Raw genomic sequence first — 24,319 nt, forward strand, 5'->3', positions numbered from 1 at the left:
GATGTTACAAGATATACGCAGATCTTATCGATGTATACTTCAAATTGTTGGTGTGACAAATATCTGTATATGAGATTGCATAGTATATAGATCATATTTTCCGAAATATATAATTTCGTTATACTTTCGGGAGTGCAAGGTAGAAGGACACGGGACAGATGAACGTTAACTGTTCACTTTCGTTACGCTTACGTGATATTACGTGATATTCGATCTCGAGGAACGACCCCGTATACAACTGGCGAGAACAACTCGTGTACGATAGACGCGACCGAGACATGCAGTAACTTCATCTACGCGAAAAAGCCAATATTTTTGATAATCTGCGCGAACGTTCGATAAATCACGTATCAGCCGCCAAGTGTAAATCCTAAATGTCCGTCGAACGCCGTTCCTCTATCCTTCTTTCGAAAACGAGCTTACGAAATTATTCGTTCTCTGTCCCGTGCGTCTGTGCTACATTTGTCACGTTAAAAGGGAGCATTTACGGTTAATAATCACTGCGCAAACACACTTGCGCTGTCGGAGTGTGGCGGCAACCCGTTTACGTGGTACGATACGAATAAGATAATGTAACCCAAGGCGTTTCGCGACGACGTGCGCTATAGAACGAGAGAACAGGGGTATCTCGTGCGTTACACGGGAAACGAGACACCCTCGATAAGCACAACCTCCCTCCCTCTGCCCCCCCCCCCGGCCTCCGACCCCGTTGCATTTCCGAAGCCATCACTCTCGGATCCCCCTCCCCCCAATCGTACCTTTAGGCGAGAGCAGCAACAGCATCGGCGAGCGCAACGGCGGCGGCGTTGTTACCCCCTCACCCCCACAGAGCATTGTACGAAGATATAATAAAGCATGAACCGCTGGAACACACCACGAGTCGTCGCACGTCACCTGTAACGTGATCTTTTGTCCGTGTCCGCCGTAGAAATAGAATCGACGAACACCTCCCACACACAAGAACTCTCAACGTCTCTTCGTTGTACACACAACATACGCACGTCGACGTGTTGACATATCCCTCCCCCCCATACGTCACCCCTCTCCCTCATTACATGCCTCGTTCTTGCACCCCGCGACGATCGCGCCTGATGTCATTGTCGGCATTTTATCGTCCTGCACGAAGGCGTCTCGAGCGATGCCACCGATAGATTCCGATAGATCTCATTAGACGTCTCGAGAAAATTAGTTCAATCTTTTTCATCGCAATTGGTAGCGTCGGTGAGAAATCGGCTGTCGTGGGATGTCTCGGAAAAAGGGAGTTTCTATCATTTCTTACGCGATCTCATATATCAAATAAATTAAATAAATCTGATTACATCACAGATAATTTGCAGCAAATACTTCTTAATAATTCAAAAATTAAAAGCTTTTTTTTTCTTTTTTGAACAAAAATATTTTGTTAATGCAAATTATGAATTAGATAAAAAATTTAATATATTAAATATATTACGATTGTGATGTTGTTTTTCGACGGCGCTGCTTTTTAAAGACCGATATATTTCGATATATTTTTCACTTTTGCCGTGCAAAATGCGGATTAAACGCATGATGTACCGAGATTCTATTTGTCGAAATTGATCCTTCGATCTCGCGACGTTCTCGGATTTCATTCTAAGCACGTGCGTATCTTCTGCCTGCCTGCCGACGATTTGTACTTTCGATTTACGACATCCCAGCTTCGTGGAAGATATGACGGGAAACGATAATATGACTCGACGTACGGTTTTCCGACGTACGATCGCGTGCGAAAAAGGCTTTCTACAAGAATTCCGTGTCGTCAGACAATGCTCAGAGTAAACCCGAAGCGATGGTTTCTCGAGCGAGCGATTAAATCCGCGAACGATAGAAAAATCTTTGATAACTGTAACCTTATTTCATCCTCACATCACACGTTCGCTCTTCGTTTACCTCCACACACACACACACACACATGTTAATTGCAGTATGCGTGGATGAAAAATAGGTAATCTTTACGTGTCTGTGTTCTTCACCCTGAAACAAATCCCGATCTACATTATCTGTGATGTTCATGATGTCCATATAGAATTTTGACCCTTACGACTGAAAAATCATTTCACAAAAGCACAATCAATTCTTCAAGGGACGTATCGCGGTGCAACGTTACAAATATATCGATTTGATTTAATACACGGGAATATTTAACATGTTTAAAATATAGCGTGTAAATTATTCATTATACTAATTAGTTTAATATCATGTTTTTCCAATATTATGTTAAGATTCAAGAAATATCGTAATTAACTGAATATTCATCAGGCGACATATTTATTAATAATCGCATATTAAATCACTGGTGACGATGAGAAGCACGCATCGGTACTTCGTGAATTCAATCGGTTAAGGTCACCATTATGAAATTTTTAATCGCGTTTATTCCGCACTGCAATACGACTCTCTCTCTCTCTCTCTCTTTCTCTCTCTCTCTCTCTCTCTCTCTCTCTTTTTTTTATCTCCCTCTTCCGAGAGACAAGCCCGAAGCTCGGTCCTTCTGGTCTGGCGCTCGGAAGCAGATAGTCCGATCCTGATGGAAATCGACAAGAGGATTCAGCAGCATCAGCAGCAGTCAGTCCACCAGACGAGTTGTCGATAGCGCAGTACCTGCTATATCACTGAGTAGAATTGTCTTTCCCAGTGTCGCCTGAAAATCCCATCAGCGGCATACCATCGTCAAACCTTCCCCCATCGTTCGCCCGTTCATTTCTTCTTTGAAGCAGAGCGCAGCTTCCAATGCACGTCGGAAAACCCACATACCGTACCACCATGTCCATGCACTGTCCTCTGCGACGTTACTATGGAAACGGGATGGGCACAATCGCGCGGTGACTTTATTCGAACAGTGCGGCCTGAAGTTTGGGGAAGCGCGTCGTTGCCGAGCTCTGCGGAATCGGTTTCATAAAAGGGACTCTCGCGTCATTATTCCTCTCGTCTGAATCGCGGCGAGATAGGAATTTGTAATCAGATAGAATAGGAAATTTCCGTGTGTTGCGACATATGGATCTCCCTATCGGAGACGAAGGAAATGGGGCATTATCGATTTGTCAAAAATATATTTGGCTCGTGACGTAGTAGATTTTAATATATACGGATAATTAACTTGACGATTCAATTTCCCTCCGCTATTTTGCCGCCACTATTTTATACAATTTACGAACGAATGCAATTTACTGCCGTCGTCATATTTAACTAACGTTATTTGCCGGTGGTTAGAATTAGCGATTTACTGACTATCTCCGGGCGCAGTGTAGATTTCAATATTCAGTCGACGAAATAAAAGATAAGATTTAATTGTTGATTTAATTAATCAGTAAATATATTATGAACCCAATTCGCAGAGTTTCCTTATTATATTTATGTGTTTACATTGGTGTTACTTTTTTTTATACAATTCTACTTGCCACTAACTTCAAACCGATGTTATTCACATTCACATTTCTTCACTTGTATTATAAATCATTAATTATTTGTCATCGCACTATTTGTTTGATATAAGAGCGATTATAAAGAAAGAAAGCCGCAGCGTGACAATGAAGTCATTGCGAACGCAACGAACACTCGCTTAACGTCTGAGACTCTGTAAAGCGTGTCTTTCGTTAATGTGAAAAATCAGAACGAGTTCCGAGATCGTTTTGTTATGAAATTTAAAGAGATCCGAGCCAGAGCTTTTCGCACAAGTATGCATATTTTTGTTTTTATCGAAAGCGGTTATCTAATCGTAGACTTTACGCACGATCGGAGATTAAACCACGAAAACTTCTATCAGCTTGCTCCCGCTTGAGAGTGCTTTTATTTTCAACAAAACGCGCGAGGGAACTTCTCTATCACGTAAAACTCGAGGTATATACCACGGGGCATTAGAATGTTACTAATTATACCAGTCTGCTTTGATTCCTCCCGACTCCCGACAGAAAGCATCGAGAGTTCTCGCTAGAAACTCGCATTTCTGCGCCACGCTCATCACACGTGCCGCAGAACTACGAGCTCGAAATTACTTCGTACATTCGACTCGCAGCAGATGTTGGGCACACACCGGTGAATAACGTTAATCTATGCGTGTAATATCACTTTATACAAAATCTAAATAAGCGGATGATAATTAACGATTACTATCATTTGCTTAATGAGGTTGCGTGCACACAGCTTTATTTTTCACACATCACAGCAATATTCGCACATTAAAATACACGATGATGACACAGAATGATGTTATAAAATAATATATTCGATATTTTACATATTTTCCTATTTCAGTAAAATAACAAAATTGTTCTGCTCTCGCTAATTCTTAATGTTACATTTTGATGAATTAAAAAGTGCCAATGCGCATCATTTATACAGAAATCGTTGCAATCGTTGCAATTTTGATTACAAGCTGATATATCTCGGTGAGCCGACATTTCGATGCTGCGGAAAATGATTTTCGCGCTCGTTAAGGAAAGCTGATAATTCGCGAGATTTATTTTCCCACATATTGCGGTTTCACACCACCAATTTGGATATCGCACGCGTAGATGACGCGTGGGAGCCCAACGTTCGTAAGCGTCGAGAGTACGAAGGGCATCTGTTCGATAATACAAGGATCTAGTAAAGCCTGCATGTTGCAACACAGCAATGCGCACCGTGCATCTCGGAAGCGTTGACGCGTGCGACTCAACCGTAGGTGCTCTTTATCATTGATTGTGTCATTCTTATCACGTTTCTTCTCCCCTCGCGCGACGTACGCGGGGGGGAGGGCCTCGATTAATCCGTATTACGCTTTGGTGCGACTTTGAAAACAAATTAATTAATTGATCTTCCTTTTTTTCTGTTTCCTCAACACTCTAGTTGTTCAGGATTAAGCCTCTGCCAGTGTTAGTAAGTACCGCCACTTGATCTGGTGTGATTGGACTGCTGTAGTTAGAAGGCTATGCGTACATATACTTATATATTATATTTATTATATTCATACCACACACACACACACACACACACACACACACACACACACACACACACACACACACACACACACACTATATATATATACATGCCTCGTACTTTGTCTCTGTTCTTATATTATCTATACACGCCATCGCTGACAAGTAGGATATTTCTCGGATTTTCGTGTTCATTCTATTTCTTTTTTTTTTTCTTTTCTTAATTCCGTGCATTTTTTTTTCTTCCTTTCGCAACGCTTTTACCTCGCGACAGGAATTCTCAAGTGCAAATACTATATCGATATTTTCGCTTATATATGCCTTCATATAAAAAAAGATTCCTGTTTGCATGGACGCTCAGAGGAATGCTTTAGAAATAAGAAGCCTGTAAAACATAGTCACTGTACTATGTACAAGAATTATCGCTATTCTTTCGATTCTATTGTACATATAAAACAAACTTGATAAAAAATATTTTAATATTTTAATAATTTTTATTTTTCAGGTATCAATAATGTCAATCAATAGAAAAATTAGAATATGAAATAAAGTTGGTTGAATTAAACTTTATGAATATAAATAAACGGTATATATAATGAATAAAAATAAATATAATACTTTGAGGAATATTTCTTTATAATCAATCGATAAATTTAAATTAATAATCATTTCCATATACTTTTGTCTGAGCGCCCGTGTATTTCTTGCCAAAGGAAGTTCCTTCGCTTTTCAAAGCACTTGACGTAATTCATCGAAACGTGGTCGTCCTGTTTGAAAACGTGTGGCTTTTGCTCGAACAAGTTTCAATTTTCAAAAAGAACACTTGTCGACATGATGTCAACAGAGACACACTATTTCCGGAAATGTATAAACGTCAATGTCTTAATAATTAAATGAGCCATACATTGGCAAAATAATATTACGATCATACTCGCGAAAGTATCGGTTCTTGTACATTTGATTTGATTTACATTCGGGATATTTCGAAATTGTAGAGCTTAAGATTTTGCGAAGGCCATACGGCCCAAAACTTAGGAATAAACGTAAGTTGCTGACTTTTGTTTTGTGCCATTTTCTTGTATGATTTGTTTGATTTCTAAAACATTTAATTTTTAATCAATACGCATGAAACTTTTAATTCTTTTCATGTCTATCACATTTTCATCTTTTTTTTTTTTTTTACATTATCGGTTACGATCGACGATAGGATTTTAACTGTATTTCGGGATCCATTATTAACAAAAGTGATGGCAACCTCAAATAATCATAATAATTTATCGGTAAATGAAAATGATTACACATACGTTAAACCTGTACGAATATTAATCAGTCTATTAGTAAATTGTAAGATACATTGTGCATATATTAATGTCAAATTATTAAGTGCAAAAGGATTGTAATAAAATAATATTACAAATTGGCCGGTGAACAAAACCGCAGAATATATTCAGCCGGTGCTCTGGTCGCAAATTTTCGCCCGTGTGACGCATCAGCCCTAATTAGTGCACACGCGTTAATTAGTTCAGAATTGTCGATATTCTGACTTTGGTATAGCCAGAAAATTCCTAATTGTAATTAAAACCGATATAATTACGAATACCGAGCGAATAATATTCGTACAGAATTGATTCTGCAATGGACAGCCATCTATCTCCTTTACTCCCTTTCACGACTCCCCCTCCGCCCTCTGGATCATCATCAAAAATCCCCACCGTTCTGTTTCGTGAATGATACATCATACGTGCGCTAACCGGAAGCCAGTCTCGTCGCTGTGTGCAGTCATGTTACCGTATATCATTATATTTACCACATTATTATTATAATACCTTCTCATACGCCGATTTTTTACTCACACACTTTCATGTAGTGGCCGCGCGCATATATCTGCATCGTGCATATATCTTCGGTATGCGGTGTGTGCGTGCGTATACGTGTGTGCGTCTGTTCTTACGCGATGTGCAGCAACTAGTGCTTGAGCTTCTTGTAAAACGGAATCACTCAATACGTATATCTATGTATGCCTTTACACGTACTACGTATTGCGCATCGCTAGATGATCGAGTCGTGTCGCTGATGGCATTACGACAAAAAGCTCGCACACAACCCCCCGTTCCCCCCCCGTGTTATCCTCCAATTGACGAAGTTTCCCGCGCACCCCCGCCCCCCCACCCCCCGTTAGCCGATGAATGTACCGATTGACTGTAAAAGCCGTGCGGCTCTAACTAAAAAAAAAAAGTCGATGACTTAACTGCGTAACCGACACTGTAAAACGTCATACAGCGACGTTCAGAGGCCGGCGAGTTTATATTTCGTCTGGAAATTCGTTTCACACGTTTCGTGAACCCCCTCACTCCTTAACTTTTAAGCGATGTGGCGAGATCGAGCTACGAGTCGATCGCTGGTTATCTCGCGGCGACATGCGAATTTGTACTTTACAATAATCTATTATTGTGCGCCATGTGAAACGTGAACCCTACAAATTCGGATCGAGTTGCGAGCGCTCCGTTTATCATTGATACTTTGTCATTGATACTCTACATTGTACTGTTATACTCTTTGCAAGAGCTACTGCCAGTGCTTTACCACGTCGCATCTCTTTCGCTTTCCTCGCAATACCTAGATTCGTTCGCTATGTCCTAGCGCAGCGCTGTGTAGGTTCATCAGCGATCGATATAGCCGTAGAACGATATCTTAGTCACGTTTCATGATCGAGGACCTATTTGCTGTTAATTAAAGTTTTCCTCTTACTTAATCCAATTAGATGTGAACGATTTCACTATATATAAGACTGCACATTATATCTTATCGATTACCTCACATGCTGTAACTTTTCACTCTTTAGTATTTTCTTGTATATAACTCCTCTTATGTCGTCACGAAGTGAAATCCTTGACGTCGATCCTAACGGTGATTGATAGCATAATAATCGACGCTCAAGTCACTTCTAAGAAATTTTAATATTATTTCCGCTATATCAACAGATTTTCGTTCGAGCGCAATTTGATTACGATCCACTGGAGGATGAGCTCATACCCTGCGCGCAGGCTGGGATTGCCTTTAAAACCGGTGACATTCTGCAGATCATTAGCAAGGATGATCACCATTGGTGGCAAGCACGGAAGGATAACGCGGCTGGTTCCGCGGGTCTTATCCCCTCGCCCGAACTTCAGGAATGGCGCATCGCTTGCATGTCTATGGAGAAGAACAAGCAAGAACAAGGTAACCTAACTAACTATCCGTGTTTGCCTTTTTTACGTAAAATTATTTGTCAGTAAAACGCAAATGTTATTTCCAAGATATCAGATACGTAAAAAACGAAGGACGATAGTTATGCCTTTATGTCGAAATTTATTTCTATCTACACTTAATGAGGATATTGATTATTTTTTCATCTATTTTATCTGCTAGATTGTTATCCTAGATTTGTTAGTTGAAAATGGATAAAATTTTTTGAAAAGAGAAGGAAAGTATATACAGTGTAATAGTAAAAGTATTGTTCTAGAATACAAAATATATTTTTTTTATTTCATCGACTAATTGAGCATAAAAGTTTAAAATTTTCTGACAACTGCATTGTAAAAAGTATTTTCAGTAGAAATTCAATGGTGAGTCTCCTATTTAAACATTGATCAAAAGAATAATTTTCTTTCTCTGGCGCTGATGAACGTTTAGGACAAGAATAATTTTAGTTAAAAACTCGAGTAGAATGAACGCGGTAATCACTGGTTCCAGCAGATCGCAGAATCTCTTTTCAATACAGAATGGAGAATCAGAATTCCGCCGATTGAGAAAATCACGTGATATTCTCTCACCGTCGTTCAATCAATCCATTATCATTTAATCACATCTAATGATTCCACTCAGTTCCCACTGATTTTCACCAAGTCATCGCTGCCAAAAAAAAAAAAACGAATGTGCTGATGAAACACGATGTCGTCTGTGTGTTGTTTGATGTGTATCAGATTTTCGATGGAGCATGTGATATCGTTGTTATCAATCAATTATATATTATAAAATGAGATGCATATCGATAGTAATTATTTATTCACGACGGATTAGCTAGGTAATTATCATTTTATGACACTGGTTCCTGGAGGCATTTCGAAGAGAAACAAAATGATGTTTGGCATCTGTGATATTACTTTATACCTGATATTTTTGTTTTTACCGTAGAAAACCTTTTGAAGAAAATTTGATATTACTAGTTTTGAAAGAAATTACACATAAGTAATAATGATATTTTAATGATATTTTATTTCGTATTTATATAAATATTAATTTCTCTTATATGTAGACTAACAAGTAACATTTAAATTTAACATTTAAATTTATAAAATTCATATTTTATTCATTTAGTAAATGAATGTAACTATTTATGTGTATACAATGAAATATAGTTTTCATTTAAATAAATTAATATAATCAGAAAAATACATTTATAAATATTAGATGTATGTGTATCTCATTACGTTGTAATTAATTAATTTAGAAGTTTTATTTCTAATATCGTAGTTTAAATTTATAATTTTTATGAACTGTACAATTTGTTACTCCATGCACGATTTTATAATTCAAACTCTACACTCGATAAACTCGTATCGATTTCGAATCTCTCAGTTCCTGAACGAACAGTTTCTGAAGCCATTCCGTTTGGCTAAAAGCATCTATCATTTCCAGACGCTAGAAATAAAGAACAAACGTAATCGTTACTTTGGATAGTTACTGATCCATGAAATTTTAAGATGCCATAGCCCGTTTGTGTTAGTCATAAATCTTTTATTTTTAAAGAAAAGATGTCGCTATAGAAAACTGGCAAAAGCAACGAAATGATAGGAGAAATCGAGATATACGCAAGAGAGTTTGTCATTCACAGGAATTTATGCTCTTTATTCTATTCTATTTTTACGACACACGTTTAACAGCCAAACTAATTAATTAAAAAAAAAAAGAAAAAAGAGATTGCAATGTGAAACAACAAGTAAAATACTGCAAATAGATTGGAGGACTAACTTCGTGATTTCGACGTGTAACATTAAAGACTGGATTAGAAGCTTAATTACAGATTGCGGCTGCGAAGTCGTATGCAAATCAGAAACTAAACGCTTTAAGATGCATACAGCAAGAAAGTTTCGGTCCTCATATATCTCTGCATCTGCGCCTGCTGGCGCAAGTGGGTGGCATGAGGGACGGATTAGGGATAGTAGGCAAGTGGAGAGCTAGCGCATACACGAATAATTAGCTGCAGTGATATATCTGTTGTTTATATCTGTGTTATGCGGGGCTAGATGCTGAAGGAGAAGGTGGATGTTCTTCTCACACCGAAGGCTGCGACGGCTCGACAGGTACGTCTCTGCCTTCAGGTAGACACGTGTAGAGTCACGTAGGACGTTCTTTTAGACGCATGAAATACAGACTGGACCCATGCTTCTAACACATGCATCAGTACAGAAAGGAGATCGAAAGCGGGATGAATATCTTTCGGCGGTTTACATTATAAGGATACGCGAGGCGGTTGCTTTCAAGTGTAAATAGCTCATACTTGAAATTTATTATTCTCGCATTATTGATAATATATATAAATGTGCGAACGATATTTAATATCTTTACATTGTGCGCAAAGTATTTCGATGACATATATACATATTAATATTAATGAAACATTTACAAGGAATTATACATTTATGAGATATTTGAGTTTTAAATTGTAATTAACGATAAATCATGCTATTCGATGCTATTAATAAATTATTTCGATAACAAATTGTATATTTTACGTAGCTATGTAAAAAATACATCATACTTATTAGATAACAAATATTCGTACAATACAACACTCGCTATGCGAACTCATTTTCTACAAATCACAATTGCAATCACAATAAAAAGTAATGCAAATTAGCTACAACAATTTTGTAGTTTTTACATTTTTATAATCTAATAATTGCTTTTTAAAAAGCTTTGCAGATTTAAAAAATTTTATTGATTTTTATTCCATATGTATAGATATTTTCAGAAAATTATTAAATGATCCAACAAAAATGTGTTACGCGAAATTCAATGCTATTATATAAATTTTTCAATTATACACGAATGATACACAGTCAAGAACGAAAAAGCTTTTAAAAATTCTCATTTTGCAGACTTGTGTAAATGAAAGGTTTTATAACATCCATATATTGTGAGAGAGCATCATACCAATTATAATTTATTAATATAGGTATTATGGTATTCTGTATTATAAATTAATAGATGCTTTTACATGCGGCGTGCTTTAATGCATGCTTTAATTCGCTGCAAAACATTCCACGCATTTATGCTTATTTCGCACGATTTCACTTGCAAACGCGACAGCACGATTATAACTGAAGCTTATAATAGATAATTAATTGATTGCTCTAAATGTTAGCAAACAATGATGCTCTGGAAATATCTTGCCAAATATCTCACTTGAGACTTTCTACTTAAAATATTTTCGATTTTGTAATAGTGACTATATATATACATATATATATATATATATATAAAGAGAGAGAGAGACATATTTTTAGCGTCTATCTTTCTTCAACTGTCTAGATTTTGGCAAGATATCGTGATTTGCACAATCACGCGTGCTATCATCCGCAGCTTCGATATACATTGTAGTTACATATAACTCTCCCTAGATTAGTATTACATATTCAGTAGATCTCTATAATCGCGAAGATAACATTCGCAAGACAATATATCACATTCTGATTATGACACCTATTTAAGTTTCACGCATCACGAATTCTATACATTGTCATCTTGTGACCTGCTGGAACACCCCTCTCAATAGGATTCCTAAGTGCCTTTGGGCATGGCTTCTTTCGAACTGGCTGACTGAATGAACTCTTTTTATAATCAATAGGCAAGATTTTGCTTGATCCAGGAACCGATATTCGCAGAGCTCGTCATCACTTAATAATTAATTTTCGAGATGCTCCGAAGGATTGCTAACTGCACACATTGATGTGTACTATATTTCCAATAGGATAACACACCATACTAGGCGATACATGTTTAGGAGAAATAATATAAAATATTCTAGCGACATGAACGACCCTTTTTATGCAATTATGAAAAATGATATCCATCGTGACTCTTATTCGGCTTCTGGCGATATTCATCAGGCAACTTTATTGATATATATTTACAAGCTGTTGTAAGAAATAACTATCGTTTTATTGACTTAATTTCTAATACATATACACATTGGCGTTTGTAATTGAATTTTGCGAGTTGGTTCCATTACGATGGCCATGATATTGTGATCGTCTTTAAGATTGGTTTAGCGGTCGTTCATCGACACTATAAAGGCACGGAACTTGTTAGTTAGCACGGATAATGGATTCCGTAACATGACACTTGCACAGTAATTTGCAAGTTTATAAGGGGCAGACATTTTTGAGGAGAGATAGCTTCATCTCCGGTTTCGCTAGCGTTTTATATATATTAACGATCTTTTCTGCTTTTCAGTAAATTGCTCAATATTCGGCCGGAAAAAGAAGCAATACAAGGATAAATATCTTGCAAAGCACAACGCTGTTTTTGACCAGCTGGACCTGGTGACCTACGAAGAGGTCGTGAAGCTTCCTTGTAAGTTATTATTTAAATTATTAATCCACAAATTAATAGAGTTAATGTTAATTTATAATAATATAAATATAGAATACCTACTTTTTTATTTTTATTAATAACTCTTTTATTAAAACACATTTTGATGAAATTTATATTAATTCAGTGAAATTTAATTAAAATAATTCAATTTTCTGAACATTATAATATTTATAATTATTATTATTATTATAAAATAAATATAAATTTTCATAATTATGTTATTTTTCGCAGATCCTGCCTTCCAACGGAAAACTTTAGTATTATTGGGAGCACATGGCGTCGGTCGACGACACATAAAAAATACAATTATTTCCAAGCATCCTGATAAATACGCCTATCCTATTCCGCGTAAGTATTTTATATTTGATGTTTAGTTTTTAAATTAATCAAATATTATTGTTTATAAAGAAAAATGTATGAAATGAAATATCGATATATACATATTAATCGTATAAAATATTTATATCAGAAAAATTTATCAATCAAAATCAAATCAAATTTATCAAATTTATCATTTATATCAAATATATTTTTTCATAGATACAACGAGGCCTCCACGAAGTGACGAAGAAAATGGTCGTAATTATTATTTCGTATCGCACGATGAAATGATGGCAGATATAGCCGCTAATGAATACCTTGAATACGGTAAATTATATCCATTAAATTTTCTTATACATGGAAATTTATTAAGAACATTGATTATTAATTATTAACATCGAGAAATAAATAATAATAAATCATATCTTAGATTGTTAGAATTAATATATATATATGTTACATTAAGTGTGTGTGTGTGTGTGTGTGTGTGTGTGTGTGTGTGTGTGTGTGTGTGTGTGTGTGTGTGTGTGTGTGTGTGTGTGTGTGTGTGTGTGTGTGTGTGTGTGTGTGTATGTGTGTGTGTTACATTAAATATGTAAGATATAAAATTCTTAACTCTGAAATATTTATTACTTTATTTATTATTTTTACGAACAGGAACACACGAAGATGCTATGTACGGAACTAAGCTCGAAACTATTCGCAAAATTCACGAAGAAGGTAGAATGGCCATATTGGATGTTGAACCGCAGGCATTGAAAGTTTTACGGACTGCTGAATTTGCACCTTACGTCGTTTTCATTGCTGCACCAGCGTTTGCAAATGTTACAGACGTAAGTATGAGAATAATTCTACAAAATTGAAAGCTAAACTTATATATTGTATATTTTGAATATTTCTCCAAAATTATGAGAGAACAGGTTGCAAAATGATTTAGCAAATATATTTCAATATGAAATTTTGATATACGCTGGCAAATTTAACTTTTTCTGAATGATAACTTTACAATAATTATAAAAATAATTGTATATATAATTAATAAAATTAAAAATACTTTAATTATTTTACTATTTTTGTTTAAAAATTCTATAGTATATAAAACTCTCACAATTATTAAGCACATTACATCTAATATTAAAAAAAAATTTAATATTAAAAAAAAATAATCATACCCTCTTTTTAATTGCAAAAGTTATTTACTTTTACATTAAACAATGTATAATTAATCAAGAACAATATATAGCGTATGCTATATATTTACCTTTCCACAGTACACGTTTTCTAAGTAAGCCATCAACGTACTTGGCTTTGTAAAACGTTTGCTATGTAAAATGATTAATGTTTAATCGTATTTCGTAATAGTCGTAACACAGCGATAAATTACGAGCCAAAGAGCTTATCGAAGAATACGTACAGAAAACGATGTCTGCAAATATTCTCTAATCTACGTTAAACGTATCTCGATTCTTGATTTGTAGCTATAACGCAAACCAGGAATGCTTGCACGCCAATTGAGCAATTAAGCAAACCATTCAGCGATCTTCAAATGAATCATGGATTTAGCTGATTAATGAGGCAAACAATTATTGGTTTACTTGTTCTGAATGACTAATCGACCGATAACGGTTCGTTAATACACTTTGAGAGGAAATCATCAAAGAATATCAGATTCTGATGATGGGAATAACGTATAAGTACATAAGGGAAAGCACGCGAAGAATATCATGCTTTTGTAGAATTAAATGCATAATCATATTCATTTTCATAAAAGAAGATATAGAATCATTTGATTCGTGTTCGTTCTGTATACGAGGTGCTCATCTCGAAAAAGAAATGTAAAGAGATAGATAACATTTTCATGAAAAAATATACCGCAAAATTCTACTTTAAATCTTTTAATTGGATATATATAATATCTATAATAATGTTACTTGTATTTTCAGTTCGATGGTAGTTTGGAGCGGTTGGCGAAGGAATCGGATATGCTAAAGCAGGCGTACGGACATTTCTTCGACTTAACCATCGTGAACAACGATCTCGACGAGACGATCGCCCAACTGGAAGCCGCGATCGAGCGCGTCCACACAACACCACAATGGGTGCCCGTTTCTTGGGTCTACTGACAGCGGTCTTCACCGATTCGCCACATCGTCACTGCGGATTGCAATGGTTCATCGAGGATGAAGCAGTGATCGCTGGCGCCGTAACGATCATACCGCGATCGACCTTCTCGTCACGAAGATCTGACACACCGACAGCCACTGGTGTCCGACAGGAAGACGCCACAGGCAGTTATGTCATGCACCTAAGACCACCCAAACGTATCGGCAAACATACCCGCCGGCAAATGTCGATTCGACAGTGAAAACGATCGGAGTGCGTGACTATACGATGGCCGTGTGTTCATGAAATTCTTTCCATCGCTGCGTAATTATTATGACCATGTCGCGGGACACGAGGGGAAACCAGCGGCGTGTCGGAGTCGTCCTGAGTATCACCGTCGCGTTCGCCGTCGCGAGGACGCCGAACCATCCGGAAATGGAACGCGTCATCATCGAGCACGACGAAGATCAGTGACGGCAATGACGTCGTCATGATGCGTCTAGAATCGTTCTAGGACGCTTTTTCGCGGACCACCAATTCTCTCCTGCATCTTCTTCTCCCTCTGTTCCGTCTTCCTTCTTCGAAATTTCAAAGATTAAAAGATAAGACAATGAGCAACAACCCGATCAACTGGGACTTCTCTTGAACGAGACTGTTAGACGAATACATGTCTTTCTCTTCTATTCCACCGTAGACTATCGTATTTCTCGACACATTCCTGGCACGGTTTCGGCGAATCCACACACTAATCTCTCTCGCGGTTCCACATGACGTTTCTCAAGGCAGTCGAATTTACGACGCGAATTTTATGTGCAATAATACGATAACGCGATAACAACATCAAGGAATATCGCGTAGAATGTGAAAAATCAAATGAGAAACCTACGCTCATTCATGTTTCGCGCGGACATCAACCGAACGGCTGCATCTTCGTATCCCTTATCTGCGGAATCTATCAATTTTTCGTAAACTGTAATTGCCTCCTATCGTACTTTATCGTAACTATTTAAACGAAAGGAATCTAGAGATCGTGCGGCACGGCAGTGCCCGTGAATATATATATATATATATATATATATATATATATATATATATATGTATAGCGAAAGACGAGAATCCCGTCGCAATAATCTTGTTTCTCTGACCGTTCAACTAAAAGAGAAAAAGAAGAAAAAAAAAGAAACTAGAGTGCTGCCGGCCGTCCGTCATTTAACTGTAACTTTAAGCAGTAGAAAACTTCGCCGGTTTCGTCTAGTATTTCTGCTAATATCTAACGAGTGTTCATCTCTCGTCGCGGCTATTCCGCCGCGACGAATCTACGCGTATACGCGAGCGCTTCTTTCGTTCGGCCGTCTTTTGTATCTTCCTCCGGTCGACTTTCGTTTCTTTTTCTCTTTCTCTGCCTCTCTCTCTGTCTCTTTCTATCTTTCACTCCAATCACCCACCGAGTTTTTTTCATCTTTCTACTTTTGACAATCGAGACCGCCGTCGGTGCGAGACGACTCGCTCGCTCGCTCGCTCGCTCGACCGTGCACTCGCCCATCCCATTGTCACTCGTCGCTATCATTGCTCACGAGACAAACATCCCCGATTGCAAACGCAGATATTCGCCGATGCACCGACCGATGATCTTGTATTCTCTGTACACAAACGTCCGAAACCGCACATCCCCCCCGGACGAATGCACGGACGGCGGATACCGATCCGGTAGCGAGAATTTTACAAGTGCTCATTTGAAGGCGCTTGTAACGCAATTATTAAGTTCGTACAAAACACACACAAACATACACGTACAGGTACCCATATCCATGCAGGCATATGTGCACATATACATACATACATATGGGCACACGTCAAAACTATAATGTCACTCAGTTCGTATTACTTACACCCTCGTACAAAAGCGCATAATCGAATGACGAAGTAACAAAAAAAAATGCGGATTTACTATAGGATATTTATAAAACGTAAATTTCAAATACATAGATAGTCTACCAGCTATATGAAATAATAATGAAGACAACACATCTCTCAAGTAGGGAGGTACACACGTGCACCCGCGTTTATACAAGACACCTACACGCACAATCAATCAATTATTTACACGCGCGCGCGCGCGCGCGCACACACACACACACACACACACACACACACACACACACCATGCACGTAACACACACGTTACACATACGCACATACATACGCACGCAATCGCATGTGCGGCGCGAGTGCAGGTTTACAATACACAGATTTAACGACTAGGTAATTAATTTACAAGTGATTAAAAAAAGATTAAATGTATAACTAATTAATACTAAAGAATTATTAGGAGACTAATAGGTGATTTGCATATGCATATGCCCGTAGAACGAAGGAGTGAATGCGTGTATAAGTGCGGGCGTGGTGTGATAGTTTAACGTTAACAACATCGCGTTTATCGCGGATCTGTTCGAGCTCCGGCTTCATCGATCAGTCTCTCTCGGTCGCCGCAATGATCTCGAAACATAAATGGCGAATTTAGGCTCGTGTCTCGCTCCCCCGAAGCGTTCTTCCTATTACGCGCTATCACGGCAGGACGATACGTGCCGGTCGTGGCGCAAAAGCGCTCGATTATATATTTCAGAAACGCATGTAAACGAAGGGGAGAGTCACGACGTCGTCACGCAATCTCATGTTTGCGAGGACCAGTGACTCTTAACATCGGACAGAACCGATTTTCGCAGAGCCATATGTGAATTCGTCAAATAACGAGGATACTCGCGCGAGGAAAAAAAAAAAAAAAAAAACAAGGATTGCCCGTCGGTGTGATATGCGTTCGTATGCGTAAAACATTGCGAAAACGCGAGGAGCATGAGTCACAAGTGATTTTGTAATATTTCTTATAAGTTGTAGCTGCCATATCCAATAATTAAGTACTAGGTGCGTTGAGTGATAATCTGACGACGACTGTTATGCTAATAATAATGATGATAACGACGATGATAATGATGACGGTGATCGTGATGACCGAACGTGCTGCCGCACGTGTGTCTCAGTTAATTTGGATGAATTGTGCTAAGATATTGAGAGAGACGACGGGTCTAAAGAAAACAATAACAAGTTCATTACAATTATGTAATTATAAATAAGAGGAAGAGACGAAGAGTATTATAACACGTTGTTAATTGAATTAATAAAATTAGCCCAAAGTAACGGAGAGATGTTTGATTTGAGCGAAATCTTTATTGGCGTCTATGTTTTCGTTTCAACGGATGTCTCCTGATATGGCTTCTCCTAACTGATGTCAGTGTCGGTATAAGCATGTCTTCCGAGTTGTTCGTTTTATTACACTGCTTTTGGTCCATAGGAAACATGTATTCTAAATCGATGTCATACCTATCGTATCAAAAAGATAAAACATTATTTTTGATGATCTAATAAAACAACACGAATAAGTTTCAACGCAATTTTAGTTTTTTAATATTTATTTATTTGTTATCAAACCAGTATCTTTTTAATAAAAATTATTTAATTAAATTTTAAAGAAATTATTAAATTTGATTTACTAATAGACGCTTTCTTGAAAAGCGCCATTAATAAAAGATCTTGAAAATAAAGTACTCTCAAATGATTAATGATTTTAATTATATTTTGCATTTTGTATTGAAATACGATTTTAGAAATTTCTTTATTTTAAAGATTATTTTTCGAAACATGTAATTTTTAAAAAAGGTTTGAAAAAACAACTTTACTAAATAACTATAAAATAATATCAAAATGAAACAAATACCTAGGCAGCTTCTCTCGAAGATAAGAAATGACGTTTGCCCCGAGGCTCGCTTCACGACTCATGATGAAGCTAGATAAATATCGTGGGCTTTCGCTCTTTTCAGCACAATGCATTAGTAACGCCCAGGATTTATAATCTGAATCTAACACATACGTATTGTACACTCCTTCGTCTGAAAATATGAAATTTATCATGAAATAATTTTACGAAAACTCAGTATTTATTTTTACTGATCGATTTATTGTGATTAATGATGATTTGTCGAGAAAATATAGTCTTGCATATAGTGAATTTTAATAAAAATTTATATTTAAAATTGGATTTCGATCAAACGAGGCAAATTACGCGAATAAATATGAATGTACAAATTAGTTTAATAAATTGTGAACTCGCTGGTTTATTAATCATTCACGTTTGATTGCGTTTGTTTGCTTGATCTCGATTTGACTTCATGATAAATTGATTAAATTAAAACTGTTAATTAAAAATTCGGAAATAGATTAAAATAGATCATTAAAAGAGTAATGTATGAAAAACATGAAACTTTTTTTATTGCTTTTATATAGAAAGACTAGAGGAGAAAAAAAATTGTTATGAAATAAATAACTGTATGGAAGTTTACATGGAAGTTCGGCGTGCGTCCAATGAGCAGGTAAGTCCGACGAGGGGATTTTCCATGTGATGTTACCGACGAGCAGCTCGTTAATGGGATCGTCAGTAAAGCTGTAAGTGAAATTCATAGTAACTTCGGCGTTTTCGGGCGAAACCGAGAGCTCGGCTCTCATGCATCTGTACGCGAGTGCTTCCTCCGAACTTGCATAGTACTGTACTATGTACCACGATCCGAGAAACTGCAAGAAGCGCAAGGTGTCGGTTATGTATGGGTGCATGTAGGCGTGAAGTCACGCGTAAAATAGGCGCAACAGTTTACCATGCCACGCTGATTTCCTTTGCGCTAACGTATGCTAATAAATGTGTACGTTATAACGGGTCAAGCTCGATTGTACTCGACGGTAAACGGCGGTTTAGAAGCAAAAAAAATTTCCCAGATGACAATCATCTTATTTCTCCGTTCGAAAGCATGATAGATTGAACTTCTTTACTATGTATTTCTTACTTAAATTAGAGAAGTTTAGTTTATTCAACATTCTTCCTTTATTTTTGTTAATGAATTATTGTTTAAAGGTACTTTTACAAATTTGATTCTTATTATATCTATAGCACTTTAATTTTGATGCTGCGTTTATTTTAATTTGCTACGAGAAATCTAATCTTTTTTCAGAGATTTATTTTTACAGTTAACGTTCTCAAGTGTTGCTAAATGGAGAGGAATTCTATTAGCCTCAAATTCAAATTCAAACTCTGTTGAGTCTATTTCCAGAATAGTTGAGTGGGATTCAAAATGAATTTGGAAAAACTAAGAGTCATAATATATAAATATATTTTCAGTTCTCTTTTACATTTTAAACATAATCTCCTATTGAGCCTTGTAGTAGATTTTGCATTATTGATAGAACGAATTCTTATTTCTTTACATTAAAAAATAAAAGATCAAAAGAAGTACAATGTTATGTTTTATCTTATCTGCGAAAATATGAAAGCACACAACAAATTGCTTATAATGGAAGCGTAAGATGCTTCGAAATTTTGGTTATCATAAGATATATGTTTATATTCTGGTTCAAAGCTTATCTTTCTTATGAAGCGACACATGGCACATTCGATCTAAAAAAACTTAATGTTTTTAATACAGATGAAAAATTTTATTATTTCAAGTTTATTTTCAAACATAATAGTGCAAGAATAGAAACGGCCATATCTTAATAAAAAAAAAGTGGCATCTCTGTTTGAAAAAATAAGTTACACTTTGTTCTTGTCATTTTGTAATTTATTTTCCAAAACAGATAAGTATTAAAATACATCTGCCATACAATTCATTTCGCTTATAACATATATCATCGTTTATGATAAAAAGAAAACCAACTAAAATTGTCGCGTGTATGTCCGAAATAGTCATCCTTTAAATACATATCAAGATCTAAGAATAAATTCGCCGGACGTCGCTCTGAAAAGAAAGTCGCGCAAGAAGAGTATCGCTAAATTAGAATATTCATATTTCCATACATTATAAAATTTATAATAGCTTTGTATAAAATGAAAATTAAAAACAAGTTTGTAAATTTCATAAGTATTTCATTTAGTTTTATATAATTATTTTTCAATTCACTCTGCTGCTTTTTAATTCGCTTTTTGAGTTGAAAATCTCTACGATGTATTTCGCTTTCTGTCATTAAAATCTTTACCCATCTTTTTCTATGCAGTTATTAATTTTGCATATATATCTATTTAAATAAAACCTGTCCAAAAGTTAATAATGTACGCGATATTATATGTGAAATTTATTCTCAATGGAAATGCCAATGTCAAATAGCATTTACTATTTTCATGTAAAATTGGTTATTGTAATAATTGCATAGTAAACCATCATTTCTATTACTATTGCATATTGCTCTTAATGAATAATCGTGTGAATAATTGTGCTCCGTTTAATTAATATTCGATCAACATTCGGCAACAGGAAATGTTCGATTATTTGTTTGCGAAGTCACATTAGCGGATAATATTGTAGGAATATAAAAGCCGTAAAGCTTAAATAGTTGACAGGATTCGGAGATTATTATAAAAGCGAAGCTGTTGTAATCATGCAGACTGAGTGTCAGATAAACAAAGGATCTCGAGTACAAAGCTCGGTCGCTTAATTTTTCTCCGACAAATATTTCCTACAAATATATCTGTATACTTCATATTATTTCGCACCAATATCGTGTGTTACGTCCGATGGATTTCCCGATTTTTCTCTTTCGAAAACTAACGGCTACTCATCAGTAAACAGATAATACTTCGAAACAAAAGAAAAAAAATTTTTTCTTTTATTACTAAATTACCGACACGTGACTTCCTCAAAGGTCTACTTCAAGATAGAATTTTTTTTTAAGATATATTCTGTTATCAAATCATCCTGAACCAATAAATTCTTTGTAAATAAAAGTTTCGCTGGCGACCAAAATTCTATAGTTAATAATAAAATAAAACACATATTGATACGCGGGAAATGCGGAAGTTACCGAGATCATTCGAGGTCGACACCCCCGAAACCGAGGTGTAACTAAAAAATCGCCAATCAGAAGTTTGCGATTAGCAGCCGATAGTTCTCTATGAAAGAAAAGAATCGTGAAGTCCGCCGGACGTAACACGCGTATTGGATGAATTACATCAAACGCGCGTCGATTCTTCATGATACGATTAAATAAGGCGGCAAAAGTAAATTAATAGCCATCGATGAAACCATTAAACTTTGTGATAATTTCTAGTAATTATTACAAGAGAATTATTTCGACCTTTTGTAGAAATAATTGTAACATATCATTTTCTTCAATATTTCTCTCGATAAATATAAAATCAATTTTTTTTTAACCTTTTTAAGAAACTAGTCATTTATCAGACTACAAACATTTGATTTCAAAATATAAAAGATTTAATATATATTTTAACATATATTTTGTGTATATTTTTGTGTTTATATCATATATATTTAATATGTATTAAATATATTTTAGATAATATCTATTCTTTGTTATGTAAAAGAGTATAAAAATCTAAAAAAATAAATCAAAGTAAAACATTGATGCATGTGGAAGTAGCCTATGTAATTCTATACGGGCACATCCTCCGGAAATACGAGAAAGAGTTCAAATTATTGACCTATCTTTGTATGCATATAAGACAATGAATTTGTGCTTACGAATACATAAAACGCAAGCGTAAACGGTTATTATTATATAAAAATTCGCAAAACGGAAAATTACTCGGGGATTACTCGTGGAATGGGCTCCGTACCTCAGATATGTCAAAGTTGCGTATGCCTTTTACTTTCGGGCATTTGGTCTTATCCTCCCGTCTCTTCCAAACGCCGGCGGTGTCGCCGACAAGAAGACCGATGACGAGCAGCGTCATCGCCGACCAACGGAATCCCGAGCGCCGTCTCGTTCCGGGACACATTTTCACTATGCATTCAGATTCCGATTCGTTCGCGAGAAGACGCACGAGCTGGCTAGAGATCGCGCGCGCGATGTCTCTCCTGAACTCTTGGGTCTCGCTCGGCCGACTAGAGGCCACATACGTACCGAGCACACGAAGAAACGGACGCGAGGCTCATGACTATTACCACACGGACGAAGAGGGGGTGGCCGCTATCACGTTCCTCCCTTTGCATTCTTGCTTGTTCCTTCGTTTTCAATCGGCAACTTGTTCCGCGCGTACAATCCTCATAACTGGCGCCGACTGGGGCCCAGGACTCGTAGGCGTTGATCGCCGTTTATATAGCTAAAGAGACACGCTTGCCAGTATTCCCGAGTCACTCGTTCCCGCCCGATTGTCCCGTTCTCCAGTCCGGGACCAACGAGAGGCACGAACGACAGAAGAATTCTCGCGATCCTTTCACGATTGCGAAGTTTACGATCGTATCATCTCTTGTAAGAGACTTGAATTACATGCATACCGATATGATAACCGGCATGGTGGTCTCACTAATACATACGCAAGAGAATATAATATATGCAAGTGTAATGCAAGCACAAAGAGGAGATAGTCTTTTATGCGGAATAGAAATAAAATATTTTTTGATATCATCAATGTGCTCGCAATAATTTTGTCCTCCAAATAAATAAACAAAATAAATAAAATACCAATGTAATTTCAATTTACTCATTTGCGCTGATGCATTTTGCTACTACGAAATAATTCCATTAAATGGATAAATACATAAAACTTAAGTAAAATATTTCGAAAAGTGATAAAATAACAGATTTATTTATTTATTAGAAAATTTTGATGTTGCCCACGTACATCGGGTATATCGATTATTATTCACTATGCACAATTGAACAGCGATTCGATAATAGTACAACACTTCGAATCGATATCAGTATGCAGCAACTTGCACGAGGCAAACGTGTTCAACATATAATATTGATACGAAAAATTTTACTTCTTGCGTATATGACGAATTCTGATTATATTTGACTATTCAATTATATGGAATTTATAGAAAATATAAAAGCTATATGAGAATTTATAAATTTTCTTCTTTTTTTGTAATAATAACAGTTTGATCAATATCTTTGCATCTATTTGTACCGTTTCCATTTATTTAAAAAGAAAAAATATATTTGTTCTTAAAAGAAATAGGAAATAGTTAAAATAATTTTTTTATTTTATTAGAACTTAGATATTGTTGCAACTAAGAATTGAGTTGGCTTCTAATATTAGATAATTCAAAGTTTTTCGTCGTTGTCGCTTCGACAACGAAGAAAAAAATGACGTACAAATTTACGACTCAGATCTGATTATTCAGGTCATCTAAGTTTAAGTTTAGTTGCTTTTGTAAGTGACTATGAAGTTTATCGCTGGATGAGTTATCCGGACAAAAAAACTTTATCAACACTAACCGCAAATTGTTGAATTACGTAATCTGTTTATTAAATGATTATAT

The 24,319-nt window shown here is 36.3% G+C and overlaps 2 protein-coding genes across 11 annotated transcripts in view; one reads left to right on the top strand and one right to left on the bottom strand.

Moving 5' to 3' along the window:
- CASK (peripheral plasma membrane protein CASK) overlaps positions 1-18,191 on the top strand; it is a 173,704-nt gene extending 155,513 nt beyond the window's left edge. For 5 of the 10 annotated variants that reach the window (XM_011640462.3, XM_011640465.3, XM_011640464.3 and 2 more), the window contains 8 exons: positions 4,846-4,875; positions 7,919-8,156; positions 10,223-10,279; positions 12,435-12,554; positions 12,807-12,923; positions 13,116-13,223; positions 13,554-13,729; positions 14,840-18,191. In XM_011640462.3, the coding sequence (XP_011638764.1) occupies positions 4,846-4,875; positions 7,919-8,156; positions 10,223-10,279; positions 12,435-12,554; positions 12,807-12,923; positions 13,116-13,223; positions 13,554-13,729; positions 14,840-15,019 (1,026 nt within the window). In that variant the 3' untranslated portion in view covers positions 15,020-18,191. The remainder of the gene's footprint in view (positions 1-4,845; positions 4,876-7,918; positions 8,157-10,222; positions 10,280-12,434; positions 12,555-12,806; positions 12,924-13,115; positions 13,224-13,553; positions 13,730-14,839) is intronic. The other 5 variants (XM_011640466.3, XM_011640467.3, XM_011640468.3 and 2 more) reach the window with 3 other exon arrangements.
- Karl (lipocalin/cytosolic fatty acid-binding protein Karl) lies at positions 18,100-23,147 on the bottom strand. The gene is made up of 4 exons (XM_011640474.3): positions 22,666-23,147; positions 19,391-19,619; positions 18,769-18,940; positions 18,100-18,374 (listed from the first exon to the last, which is right to left on the bottom strand). The coding sequence occupies exons 1-4, from the start codon at positions 22,825-22,827 to the stop codon at positions 18,221-18,223; spliced, it is 717 nt and encodes a 238-aa protein (XP_011638776.2). The 5' UTR covers positions 22,828-23,147; the 3' UTR covers positions 18,100-18,220.
- Between the last annotated feature and the right edge of the window lie 1,172 nt (positions 23,148-24,319).

Source organism: Pogonomyrmex barbatus, unplaced genomic scaffold (assembly GCF_055798465.1).
Source record: "Pogonomyrmex barbatus isolate J1 unplaced genomic scaffold, ASM5579846v1 scaffold12, whole genome shotgun sequence".
NCBI classification, from domain to species: domain Eukaryota; kingdom Metazoa; phylum Arthropoda; class Insecta; order Hymenoptera; family Formicidae; genus Pogonomyrmex; species Pogonomyrmex barbatus.